Source organism: Bison bison, unplaced genomic scaffold (assembly GCF_000754665.1).
Source record: "Bison bison bison isolate TAMUID 2011002044 unplaced genomic scaffold, Bison_UMD1.0 scf7180017864213, whole genome shotgun sequence".
Lineage (NCBI taxonomy): Eukaryota > Metazoa > Chordata > Mammalia > Artiodactyla > Bovidae > Bison > Bison bison.
This window is the reverse complement of record NW_011494785.1, coordinates 6261569-6275255: the sequence shown is the minus strand read 5'-3', so window position 1 is coordinate 6275255 and position 13687 is coordinate 6261569. Positions and strand designations below refer to the sequence as shown.

The following is a 13687-nucleotide window of genomic DNA, read 5'->3' as shown; positions in this document are numbered from 1 at the left end:
CCCTGGAGCCACCGGTCCCCCTCAGGCCGCCTCTCGGGGCTCCTGGGATGAGGGGCTTCTGTGCGGCTACGTCGGGCTGGTTCTGCCTGCTTCGCAGGGGACTTGGTTACCTGAGGATGAGGTGAAGGGGTGGGTGAGGCTCCAGGCCTCTGGCTGGGTGGGGTCTGTCTAGGAGGACAGGCAGCTGGGGTCCCAGCCAGGCCTCAGGGGAGTTGCAAGCTCTCTCTTCACAGCAGGCTGGATTAAAGCAGGTCAGAGAGTACCTAGGGCCCCTGAAATCCCTTCCTGAGGGTGTCAGCCCTTCCCTCTCACCCACCTTCCTCACTTCCAAAAAGAAGAGCTGCTCACTTTCCAGTTTCCCCCACCACCCCTCCACACAAGATACTGATTCCAACCTGGGCTCTCCGGGGCCAGAATCTCCACCACCAACACCCCATCCCCTGGGTGGGCCTTGCCACCTAAGAGCTACTTTAAACACGCAAATCCCCACCCTGGAAGAGACAGCCTGTAGAGCTGGACTGACCCATGGGAAGTTTCCCTGAAAACTTCCCAACTTGGTAGATGCCTAATGAAGGAAGAGGGCAGCGGCCATCTTCAAGATGGATGAACTGGGGTCTGCCTCATTTTTGCCGACTCTTTGGGAGAGAGAGGAGCTGGACACCCATGATTGGGGCTTTGACCCTTTCATAAAGAACCTCCCTCCCAGGACCCCCGCCCAGCATCTGGGGGAGAGGAGAAGCAATGGCCCACCCCTTGGGGGTAGAGGGGCCTCCCAGCAGGCTGGCCGTGCTCACCTCCCTGCTGAGGCCAGGGCTGGACTGTCTTCGGAGAAGTTGGCTCTGACCTTGGCTGGGCCACTGCGACCGCCCCTCGTCCTGGGCCTGGAAGGCCCCCGGTGCCTCGGACTTCCTATGAGCAAACGCAGCCGCCCCTCTGAGGGCCCTTGGGGCTGTCCCACTCCCGGTACCCCAGCTCCTCTACTCCCGCCCCCAGTGGCAGATTCAGGGACCCACTGCAAGCTAGATGAAGGGCCTGGAGTGAGGAAGGAGCCTCTCAGGGCCTCAGTTTCCCCTTCTGCAAAATGGGGATAGTAGTCCACCTGCCTCACGGGGCTGTTGTGAAGATGAAGTGAGAAAAGGGGTGAGCAAAAGTAGGGGGCTCCACCTTGGCCTAGACCACCTCCTGTCTCACTCAGTGCTTCCTTTCTGGCCACTACCCCATGAGTGGCCCACAGCTCACCCACATAGTCTCAACTGGTCCTTGTGGGAATTAAGATTTATTCAGCACCTACTATGCCAAGCACTGTGCACACATGATCTTAATGGCAAACATTTATGGAGCACTTCCTGGGTTCCAGGCACTTGTGCTATCTGACCTCACCTCCCGCAAGCCATGAGGTGGCGATCAGAGATGCATAATGTCATATGCCGCCATATCCCATTCTTTTTGCCTTCTTCCTGCCCATATGGTAAATTTTGGACTTCTGAGGCCCACCTGTTTTCCCCCTACTACTAACAGGTTTGCAGCCATTCTAGCTGTCAGTAAAAGTGCTCTTAGCAAGATCAGAAGAACGAAATATCCCCTCTGCTCCACAACTCCAGAAAGGCCAACATAAAACCATTCATGCAAATGTCATTTCTAAGACACCCAGACTCTAGGCATTGTCGCCACATCCAACAAAGATAACCCCTAAGTCCCTGGTTTCAGCTAGTTGTCGTGCTTAATAATTGGTAGCCATGGCTATTAACATTTAACGTGACGTCTCTGTTGGAGTGTAGGAACACTGAACAGAATCTGGGCGCATCTCTCCCCTCCCATATATAAGACCTAACCACTCCACTTGACATTTAGGATATTTATTGCAAGAGGGTTTGAGAGTCAGACTTCATTTAAATTGACAAATGAAACTGTCTCTGGTGGCTAAACCACACCAGGAGGAGCCTGGGAAAGATGACCAGGTGCTGACCTTGACCAAGCCAGCAAAACAGGAAGAGGAATCTCTGCTCAGGTCTGAGCAAGGACCTGTGCTCTGCAGTCTGCCTCTAGCTTGGAGACTAGGCTGAAACTAGAGGTTTGGAGAATAAAACAATTATGGGTTTGGGCTTTGTTCTTGTGTTATGGCTTTTGTCAATGTCATTAGAATCAGATCCATAAACTAATTTGCTGTTTTAGCACTTCTTGGCATGTGACTCACAGGGAACTGAAGTTCCCCACTCTGGAGTATTTCTGAGTTTGAAGGCTGCCTAATCAGGTTTGATTTTTAATCCAATTTGAAGCGAGACAGTTTCCTTGCTCTGTGAGATCTGAACCTTAGAGTGAGTTTCTCTTAGAACCAGGAGCCTCTGTGGAGTAAAAACCCCAACGCTGAGTAGGTGGGGAGAATGGCAGCAAAGACCCTGTGCAGCTGGTGAGGAAAATGTGTGTTCTGTCCCGAGTGAGGGCATTTTCCATATAAACTTCAGTGTGTTAAATGAGTATTCCTTCTGAGATGTTCCCCCTATGCGGGATGGAGAGACCAAGAAGATTCTGAGCCTTCAACCAAGACCCAGCCTTTCTGATGCTGAAGCAACAGTGTCTCCTTGGGCTACCTGTTCCTGAGGGTTGGTGTGGCTGCACCGAAGGCGACAAAGGAAATACATTTCCTTTGAAAGCTTGGATGGGCTCTTCCACTTGCAGAGTGTATTAAAGGACAACAGCTGTCAAGTCTAGCAAATTCTGTGAAGGCTCTGTTTTGAATTTAAGAGACTAGGAAATGCTTATATGATTCTAAGACAAGAGATTCCACATTGGAAAGCAACTATACTTCAATTAAAAAAAAAAAAGATTCCAAAGGCATTAAGAGGGTAGAAAATGAAGATGTCAAGCCAAAATTCCTAATGCTTTAATGTCATAACCCTTTAAGGAAAAATTTCCAGGCTCAATGAGAATGATGCTTAGAGTAGATGCTGGATAAATATGTTGAATGAATAAATGGGAGAAAAGAAAAGTATCACTTTATAGCCACCCATTCATGAATTTCAGCCTGCCATTTACGGATACTTAAATAGGTTTTCAAATTTTATCTTCAGAGGACAAATGGTTTCCTACTTGGAAAAAATACCATACAAGAGGGAAAATGTTAATTACTCAGTAGAGTTGTAAAACCTTGGTTAAAAGGTAAATAATCTACTTTACCAAAACATATATGTTAAATATACAACTTTTATATATCAATCACACCTCAGTAAAGCTTTTAAAAAAGATAATCTACTTCAAAGGGAGCAAAATAAAATGAAGAATCTGTGTAAAAACAATTAAATGGTTAATCAAACTATAAACATATTCCAGACTTCTGCAACAAATCTTTTATCTCTCTAAAAGTTATCACAGTAGGAAAAAAAGAAAATTCAATTTTGGTTTAAAGACCCTGCTGAGTTACCAGATAAAGTCAAACATATGCAAATTGACATTAGACCAAAAAGAATTATGGAACCTCCCTGGTGGTCCAGTGGTTAGGACTCTACCCTTCCAATGCAGGGGACTGGGTTTGATCCCTGGTGGGGGAACTAAGATCCCATATGCCATAAGGCATGGCCAAATGATTAAAAAAATAAATAATCTTTTTTAAAAAAGAGTCATAATAAAAGGTCAAAGACAGAGGGGGTTTGCAAGGCAGTGAGACTACTCTGTAATATTCTGATGGTAGACACATATCATTAAACATTTGTCTGAACTCAGAATGTGCATCATCAGAGTAAACCCTGCTGTGAACTATGGACTCTGGGTGATAATGCGTCAGTGTAAGCATATGGCTCGTAACCAATGGACCACCCCGATGGGGGATGTTGACAGTAGAGGCAGCTGTGCACCTGTGGGAACAGTGTCTACACAGGAGATCTCTGTACTTTCCACTCAATTTTGTTGTGACCCTTAAAACTTCTCTAGAAAAAAAAAAAAACAAACGAACAAAAAGTGTATTTTACACTGAGGCTGGAGCCCACAAAGGTTGTCACCTGGGTAGTAAATGGATAAAACTTTATGGGAAAGGAAATCTGAAGAAGAGATAAGATTTTTCATGCAGATTCAAATTAAGAGAAAATGTTGTCTAAGGGACAACAAAGAGAGGAATTGTGGATGCAAAATATTACCGGCTCCTTACAGTGATAGAAATGTTCTATAATTAGGTTGTGCTGATGGTTGTACAACTTTGTCTCAGTAAATACGCTGTAATTTATTGACTTCTACACTGAAAGTTTCGAGACTTTCAGACCTATATGTTTTTGGTTCTCTTGACCCTAACTGGGGTTGGGTCCCTAACTAATTAATTCCAGACCCTGACCCTTAAAGACTATGAGGCTGGAACTGCTGATGAAAATCTCAGCCGGATCTGAAGGAAATGTTTCTCCTCCCTGAGGTTGTGGAAAAGCAGATGCTCTGCTGGGTCTTAAACGCCCGTGTAAATGAAGCCGATGACCAAGGAGATTCGTGTGATGCCTGGACTTCAGGTGCTGTCACCGTGTCCCAGAAAAGGAACACTGAACTTCCAAAAAGTCTGCCATCCTGTGGGTTCTCTTATTTAAGATATATGGCTCTGGCTATATTTTTTCAATAAATTTATTTTTATGTATTTATTTGGCTGTGCCAAGTTGTGGCTGCGGCATGAGAACTCTTAGTTGCAGCATGTGGAATTGATTCCCTGACCAGGGATCAAACCCAGGCCCCCTGCATTGGGAGCACAGAGTCTTAGCCACTGGACCACCAGGGAAGTCTCCTGGCCATACTTTTAAATTGACATCTCTGTTTTCTGAAATGTATGGGACGCATGAGTTTTGTTTGTCAAGGCAGGAAAAAAAAAAAACATGGACTCTTTTCTTCCCCCCTCACACAAGGTGGGAAAAAAAATAAAATAAACCTGTGACTCTCCAACGAAGAGTTTGACCTCATTTAAATTAATGTATTAAAGTTCCAATTTTACAGATGAGGAAACTGAGGCTCAAGTAGGTTAAATCACTTTGCTGCATCACATAGGTTGGGGAATGGCTGTGACCCAGGATTTGAACCCAGCCTGCCTGACCCTGGTCTTTGCTCTTAACTACTAGGCTATGTGTATTATCATTTAATTGTCAAAAACAACTCTAGCACGTGGAAACAGAGAGGTGGAGTGCCTTGCCCAAGGTCACACAGCCACTAAGTGGCAGGCAGGGGATCTAAACCCTTTCCTCATCTGGAACCTAAGCCTGCGGACTTTCCACCTGGCCTGTTGCCAAGCCTCCTCCCCAGCCCACCTGGCCGCCCCCGCCCTGGGCTCACCTGCGCTCTTGCCCGAAGAGGCGCTCCACCTCTGCGCGGCCAGGGCTGCGGGTGCGGCCCCCGTTGCTGCCCTGGGGCCCCGGCTCCCTCTGCGCCAGCCTCCTGGCGGGGGGCAGATCAGCCAGCACGGTGTACTCCTCCCTCTCCAAGTTGTGCCTGATCTCCCCTGGGGGTGCCGAGCCCCAGGAGCCCCCCGAGCTGCCTGGAGGAGGTGAGGGTGCCAGGAATGCTAGGTCACTGGGCGGGTGGCGGGGTGGGGAGGAGGCGCGAGGGGCATCCCGGTGTCCGATGCACACCTGAGGAGGCAGCACTGGGGAGCCACGCAGAGAGTCGGTGGAAGGGGCCAGGCTCTCCATACTCGTCCCAGGAGGGTCCTGGAAGAAGAGGGAGGGCTCGGGGGGCTGGCGTGGTGGAGATGAGAAGGAGGGTGCGTCGCGGTGCCCAATGCATACCGGTGCAGGGATGGCAGGAGGCTCATGCAAAGAGTCCATGGAGGGGACCAGGCTCTCTGTGCTGGCTCTGGGGAGATCCGGGAACAAGAGGGAGGGCTCGGGGGCTTGGCGGGGCGGGGAGGAGGCCCGGGGTGCATCACGGTACCCGATACACACAGGTGGGGGGAACTGAGGAGGGTCGTGCTGCGGGGACTGGTTCTCAGCATCCGATGTGTCTGGGAGGAAGGGGAAGGGGTCAAACTGGGTGTGGCGGGGGGGTGAGGAAGCCCGGGGGGCATCCCGGTGTCCAATGCATACGGCTGGGGGCATATAGGGGGGATCATGGTGGGGTGATTCACTCTCAGATGCGTGGGGGTCTGGGAAGAAGGGGAAGGGGTCATGCTGTAAATAGCGAGGAGGTGAGGAGGCCCTAGGGGCGTCCCGGTGCCCAATGCACACAGCACACGGAGGCTGGGGGGGCTCGGAAGAGGTCTGGGGTGCACCACGGGGAGTGGGATGCAGAGGCGAGGAGGTCCTGGAGGCCCCATGGTGGCCTGGGTTATGGGAGGTGGCAGTGGCCCGGAATGGTGAGTTGTGCTGGGTGGGTCCAGAGGAAGACTGGGGTGAGTCCCGCTGAGCTGATCTAGCAGGAGATAAGGTCTGAGGCCGGTCGCTCTGCGTCGGCCGGAGGGCAATGGATGCCCAGGGAACCTCACTTTGCTTGGAGCGAGATGGGGAAGAGGATCGGGGGCCATCACTCTGCGTTGGCCGGAGGGGAAAGGAGGCCCATGGGATGTCTTTGTTAGTACGGTGGGGAGAGGCGTTCCGGGGGTTGTTCCGCTGAGAGGAGCGATGGGGAGAAGATGCTCTGGGATGGTCTTGTTGGGTGCAGCCCTGACAGGAGGTGCTTCCGGGGTTTCCCCGCCGTGAGGAAGAGAATTGGCGATTGTCCTGTTGGGTACAAGAGGTTTTAGGGTTGTCCCTTTGGGCAGAAGAGCTTCTAGGTGTGTTCTGTGGAACACAAGAAGGTCTGGGGTTGCCCTGCTGGGGAGTACAAGTCGGAACAGGAGCTTGAGGGTTGTCCTGTTGGGTGTAAGAGGCTCTGGAGGTGTCTTGTTGGGTGGCTCTGGGGGGAGAGGAAACCCAAGGATTATTTCGTTGGGTGGATGAGGTTCTGGGGCTGTCTCGTGGGACAACTCTTGAAGGAGAGGTTGCTCTGGGGGTGTTCCGCTGTGTGGAAGAGGTCTTGGAGGCGTCCTGTTGGGTGGATGAGGTTCCGGCATTGTCTCGTTGGATGATTCGGTGGGGAGAGGAGGCTCGGGAGGCCCCGTGTTGTGGGGAAGCAGCCTGGACAGCATTCCTTGGGGCAGAGCGATGGAGAGAGGAAGCCTGGGAGGTGGCACTTCGAGGACCACTCTGTGGCATCGCGGGGGAGGCCGGGGTCGGCACCGACCGGGACCGCTCCAAGGAGAAGTACCCGCTTTCTCCCCGGAGCTTGGCCCAGTGCTGTCCGGCGCTTCGGTTCCCACCTCCAGAGCCTAGAGAGAGGAGGCAGGTTCAAGGCAAGCGGAGAGGTCCAGGCGGCTCCCACAGCCTACTTTTCCTGGTCCCCTAAGAGGGATGACTGGGGCAGACCCCACACCTTCTTCTTGGAGGTCCTCACACACCTCTGCCCCTAGGAGCAAGCAGACTGCAGGAGGGCTTAGGTGCCCCTCTCAGGCTGAAGTCAGGAATTTGAAATTGAAAACCAGGCGGACTTGGTCAAAGTGGGGTGGGTGGTAGAGCCAAAGGTCACATAGTGACCTTCAGAAAAGAAGCAAACTCTTCAAGAGCAGTTTTGAAAACCGCCTCTGTGAGCCCAGAGAGGAAGAGCTGAATCTCATAGCAGCTACCAACAATTTTCCATTTCTGTTCTACTTCCTGCAATTGGATTCCCAGAACTCCCTCCCTCCCTTCCAGTGAGACTCCTGTGTGATAGCTCTAGAAATTTCCTTTTGTGAACAGGCAGCAATAGCCTCACCTGAGGGGCTTGCTAGAAATGCAGACTCTCAGCACCACTACCCGCACTGGGCACATTGCATCAGAATCCACATTTTAATAAGATTCCTAGGCTATCTGCACGCACGCCACAGTTGAAGAAGCTTTGATCTAAGGGATTCGTGTAACTTCCCTATTCAGGGAGGGACACCCTCACAACCCCCATCCCCATGAAGGGCAGCATGACAGTGGTGTCACCCTCCACCCCCTCAGTCCCTTGGTCCCCAAGCATATGGTAGCCACCAGCCCAGTGCACGTACGTCCCTGGGTTGGTGCTTCAGAAGAGAAGTAAAGGCTATTGTGGCCTCATCTTGACGGGGCCATGACTGCCTTCATTAAAGGCCATGCTTCAGAGTCCCTCTTTTCTGGGAAGTTCCCTGGTGGCCCAGTGGCTGGAATTTACTGCCTTGGCCCAGGGTTCAGTCTCTGGTGGGGGAACTGAGATCCCACAAGCTGCATGGCTTGGCCAAAGAACAAAAAAGGAATCCCTCTTCTACTTTGAAACTTCTGCCTCCTCCAAGCTCTCTGAGCTGGTATCACTGAACCCTGAGTCTCTAGTACCCTTCAGGGGACTGGAACCACACACAGAATGACAAAGTTTTCGTCGTTGGGAATTCCCTGGTGGCCCAGTGGTTGGGACTTGGCATTTTCACTGCCAGGGCCCGGGTTCTGCCCTTGGTCGGGGAACTAGGATCCTGGAAGCCGGCATAGCACTGCCCCCGAGGAGAAAATTTTTTTGCCTATTGTTGCCTGATGGACTGATGTCCCATGACATTCCAAATCTGCCAGCTTCTCTCATCTACCTCTTCCCACCTCCCCACTCTCAGCCTCCCTCGTTTTTCACAATAGCCCTCTAACACGTACACTCTGGGCACAAGGTCATCATCTACCCAGGGAGATCCTTTCGAAAAGCAAACCTAGCTAGACCACCCCGGCTTACAAGGAGACTGAGAGCTATCTCAGAGGGGAGAAAGTTCACAAGACATGATGATTAAATGCAACGTGGGATTCTGGATCGGGTCCTGCAACAGAAAAGAGACATTTGTGGAGGAAAACGTGAATCCAAAGAAAGTCTGTAGTGGGAATTCCCTGCCGGTCCAGTGGCTAAGACTCCACACTCCCAATGCAGAGGGCCCAGGTTCGATCCCTGGTCAGGGAACTAGATCCCACGTGCTGTAGCTAAGACTTCACACGCCTCAACTAAAAGACTCCATGTGCGGCAACTAAGACCCGGCACAACCAAATAAACACATAAACATTAAAAACAACAAAAACAGTGTAGTTTAGTTAACAGTATTGTTATCGGTGTTAATTTCTTAATTTTGATAATCGGGCTATAATTATGTAAGATGTCAACACCGGAGGAACCCGAGTGAAGAGTGTAATCGAAATTCTCTGTACCATTTTTGCAACTATTCTAAAAGATTTAAAAACAAGCACACAAACCACTTTCAGGGCTCCCAACTGCACTTGGAATAAAACCCAGGCATTTCCCATGGCCAGCAAGGCTCTGCCCGCCTCCGCTGGCCTCCGAGGTCCCTGTGGGCAGGGGCCTCACCTTCTCACTTACAGCTGTGCCTCCTGTGCCTAGCACACCATAAGTGAGCAGTAATGTTGCCCCACCACCTTCCAGCTCTGAGCTCTGCCTCGTCCTGGAGTCTTCCCTCCCGGTGAGCCTGGGTGCTGGCTGAGATGGAATTTCCCACCCCTCCCAGAGGCTCACAGCTGGGTCAGCACCCCAGGCCCAGTTCCTTCCCTTTCCCCTCACCAGTGCATCCTTTGAGCCTGGCCCAACCAGGATCTGACTTCATTCCTGCAGCCCCTTTATTGAGCACACGGGGCAGACTAGGCAGATGTTCAGGGCATCTGTGTTTTGTCCCTCAGCCAGCCAGGGCTCGGCACACCCTGCTCCATCCAGTGTGTCTGCAAACTGGGAGGAGCCCTAGAGGGATGTCAAAGTGTTCCCAGCATCTCGCACCTGGCTGATTCCTCCCAGGCCGTGGCCTCCTGCTGCAATTGGGAGCTTGCCACCAGGTAGACAGCGGTGACTGCCTTTCACCAAGCAGGTCACATAGTGAGGGTTCCCCCCCCCCCAACCCCCTACCCTGTGTTTAAGAGCAAGAAAGCAGATGTCTAGTACAAAATCCCACCACGATCAGGCCATTCACACTGGGGAGGCACTTCTTTCCACACGCCCTCTCCCCAGGGCCTGAGAGGGCAGGGCAGTGGGGGTGAGGTGCTGACAAGATCTGATGAATGTTTTTAAAGATGGCTCAGCTGCTGGAGGGAGAATGGACTGAAGTGGCCTGGCAAAGCCGGAGACTGAAGGAGGCTCCAGCAATAACCCCTAGTTTGATCAGGGAGCAGTGGCAGAGACGGCAAAAAGGAGACATATTTTGGAATGTGTTTTGGAGGTGCTGACCAGAACTGCTGCTGATTGCACATAAAGCGTAAGGAGGGACTTCTGTGCTGGTCCAGTGGCTAAGACTCTGAGCTCCCAATGCAGGGGGCCCGGGTTCAATCCCTGGTCAGGGAACTAGATCCCACATGCCACAACTGAAGGATCCTGCGTGCTGCAGTGAAGACTGAAGATCCTCTGTGCTGCAAGACCCACGTAGCCAAATAAATAAATAAGTTTTTAAAAAAGACCTCATGACAATTCACCTCTAAGCCATCCACGAAAAGTGTTAGTCACTCAGTCACATCCAATTCTTTGCGACCCCATGGACTTTAGCCCACCAGGCTCCTCTGTCCACGGAATTCTCCAGGCAAGAAGACTAGAGTGGGTAGCCATTCCCTTCTCCAGGGGATCTTCCCGACCCAGGGATCAAACCTGGGTCTCCTGCACTGCAAGCAGATTCTTTACTGTCTGAGCCACCAAAGAGCCCCTCCATGTGCACCTCCTGAGTGAGGACGGTCTGCTTCTGTCCTCACGCTCAGGAAGCACAGCATGGATGCAATACATACAGTCCACATTCAAACTTCCCCATATCCCAGTCATGTCTTTCATAGCTCTTTATTTTCCTATCCCGGACCCAAGCCCAGATACATGTGGTGTTTCACTTCCCTGACTCTTTTATTCAAGAACAGCTCCTCAGTCCTTTTTGGTCTTTCATGAAGAATCCTGTCAGTTAGTTTGCAGAATATCCCTGTTTGGGTTTGTCTGATGTTCTGTTGGGATTAGAGGCAGGAGATAGATTCTTTTTTTTTAGCAGCCAAACTGGGAAAAGATGCTGTGCCCTCCCCTGTGCGTCACGCAGGGGCACCCAGCCAATTTGCCCCCATGCTAGGATGCTGAGCGACCACTTGGTTAAGCTGGTGTCTGCCAGATCTCCCATCCTAAGGATGCCTATTCCCTTCATAACCAATGTGTAATCTGAGGGGTGATACTTTGAGGCCATGTGAATATCCTGTTCTCCAACAACCCTTCATGCAGGAATTTAGCATCTGCTGGTGATGTGTGCCTGAACCAGTTATTACTACAGTGGCTGCGATACTCTCTTTAACTGGTTTCTCATCCTGCAGCCTCACCCTGAATCCTTTGCATCCTTGCCCTAGTGAAACTCTTTTAAGGCTCAGGACATCACTCCCCTTCTCAAAAACCTTCCATGGCTCCCTACTACTTAAAGGAGAAAGTCCAGGGACTTTTCTGGTGATCCAATGGTTAAGAATCTGCCTTTCAATGCAGGGGATGGGGGATCAATCCCTGCTCAGGCAACTGATATCCCACATGCCTTGGAGTAACTAAGCTTGCATGTCGCAACTCCTGAAGCTGCTTGCCACAACTAGAGTCCGTGTGCCACAATGAAAGATCCTGCATGACAATGCAATGAAGAACCCACGTACTGCAACTAAGACCCGACGCCGTCAGATAAAAAAAAAGAAAGAAAAAATAAAGAAGGACATAGAGACACTTTAAAAAAAGACAGAGAGAAGAAGAAAGTCCAAACCCCTTGGCTGGATTCGAGGCCTGAATGGTTTGGCCCAACTATACACCCCGCTCTTTGCTGAAGCTGTGCATACCAGGATACTCCCGCGTCACACTCCTAGACTGTACTCAGCAGTTTCCTCAACTAGAGCGCCACGTCCAGAAGGCGTTCCTCTGAGTCCTTCCCGGGCTGGAATGAAGCTCTTTCTGCTCTGCCTCTGTTTCTGCAGCTGTTTCTGCTCTTCCTGCGTCCTGGGCTTCTGATCTCCTGTCTGTTTGCTTTACTGAATGATGAGCTTTCTGGGACAGAGACCATGCCTATCTCCCCCTGAACACCCAAGGTGTCTAGCATAAGGTCTTACACACAGTTAGTGCTCATGTGTTTGATGTCTGAATGCTACAGGGGCCGTGGGAAGCCCAGACTGCCCCGTGGGGTTAGGACATGGGTGCCCCATCTCACATTTCCAAATCCTCGTGATGCTGAAGACACAGGCCCGGAAGCAACACAGTGCAGTAGTGATGGAGGGCCCAGCATCCTGGGCTGACCAGTGTCACAGGCATCAGTGGGCTTGGCCTGACCAGCGTCTTTTGTTTTTCTCTGGAAACATCACCTTAATTTCCTCCAGGCCATCTCCTCTCCCTGACTCTCAGACCATGAGGTTTGCACAGGGGGCCGATCCCATCCCTGGTCACCAGTTTGGGCACAAGAACCATGCTGGGTCCAGGGAGAACCCTTCCTGGGACCCCAGCTACATCAGTAGGGAAGACTGTACCCTTTTACTGTGGGAGTTGGAAATTAGGTAGGATATAGCCTGCCACTGCTGCAGCTCAGCTTGTCATCATCAGGGGAGGATCTGGCTGAGAATGAAGCCAACACAGAAGTAAGCAGAGCAGAGACCAGATTTCTGATGCTGTCTGAACACCTGGATCCAGCCAAACCTGAAGTCATTCCCTTAGACGTTCACTCAGTCAGTTTCTGTCACTTACAACCTGAAGATCCTGACCCACCAGTTGTGAGATGATGTATTTAAAGCAAGCTGCATGGCACATTATGTCTGCTCCATAATTATATGGGAACTGTTACTGTTATTGATCTAAGCTGTCAAAATAAGATGTACCCAGGGGCCCATGTGACCAGAAACCTGGCTATCTGGCTCCAAGTTCCCGGGCCATCACCACACCTGTGGTCCTAAGGACCAACCTGGCCTGGCAAAAGGTACTTACCCTCCTTTTTCTGGCCTGCAGTGTCTCCTCCTCCCACAGGGGACTGGGTGAGGAGAGGAGGAGCCTTGCGGGCACCGTCAGGCCTTGGCACCTCCTGAGACTTCCGTGGGATCATCACGGTGAAGTTGTCCCCACTGGGGGCCTCCTCCCGTCTCTCAACAGTGTCCCAGTCCTGCCAGAGAAGGGGAGGAGAAAGTCTGTTTGGAATGCAAAAAGAGAGAGCCCAGGGCCTGCACTCCCCGCGTGAGATGGGTAGAAGGAAGGGAGAGGAACTGACATTGAAAGAGCACCTGCTGTATACTCAAGACTGTGCTGGGATCTTCAATTGACCCTGTGCAGTAGGTACGTTCACTGGCGCTAAGACTTTGCCCAAAGTCACTCAGCTGAGAAATGGTTTATATGGGAGGAGACTCGTACCCAGGGCAGTCAGACTCCATGTAACAGCAGGGCCTTGGTATAGGGGCCCCACCCCAGAGACATTCCAGAGTGCCCATAGAAGTAGATATTCAAAATCTAGCCCCACTGCTTCCCAGATGCATGGCCTCAAGTAATACGATTCTCTTCTCTGAGACTCAGATTTCCTGCCCCAAGTCAGGCCCATAAAAGTCTCTACCTCAGAGAGGGGTGGTAAGACTTTCCAAGACACTGCCCACAGGCTGGGATGTTTTATTCTGAATCTTCTCACTTTCCCTTATGTTCTCATGGATAGTTTGCCTCTTCTGGCCCAGGACAGACCTTTGAGGGTTGAATGTCCCAGGAAGTTCCCCTGAGTCTCCTC

General features: G+C 51.3%; 1 protein-coding gene across 1 annotated transcript in view; it reads right to left on the bottom strand.

Annotated features, from left to right (window-relative positions):
• Positions 1–13687, bottom strand: part of TRIOBP (TRIO and F-actin binding protein) — a 57087-nt gene that overhangs the window by 36054 nt on the left and 7346 nt on the right. Inside the window, exons 4-10 of the mRNA XM_010845221.1 lie at positions 12910–13081; positions 9908–9966; positions 9736–9809; positions 7388–7395; positions 5290–7258; positions 795–909; positions 9–110 (exon numbers count right to left, since the gene is read on the bottom strand). Of these exons, the coding sequence (XP_010843523.1) occupies positions 9–110; positions 795–909; positions 5290–7258; positions 7388–7395; positions 9736–9809; positions 9908–9966; positions 12910–13081 (2499 nt within the window). The remainder of the gene's footprint in view (positions 1–8; positions 111–794; positions 910–5289; positions 7259–7387; positions 7396–9735; positions 9810–9907; positions 9967–12909; positions 13082–13687) is intronic.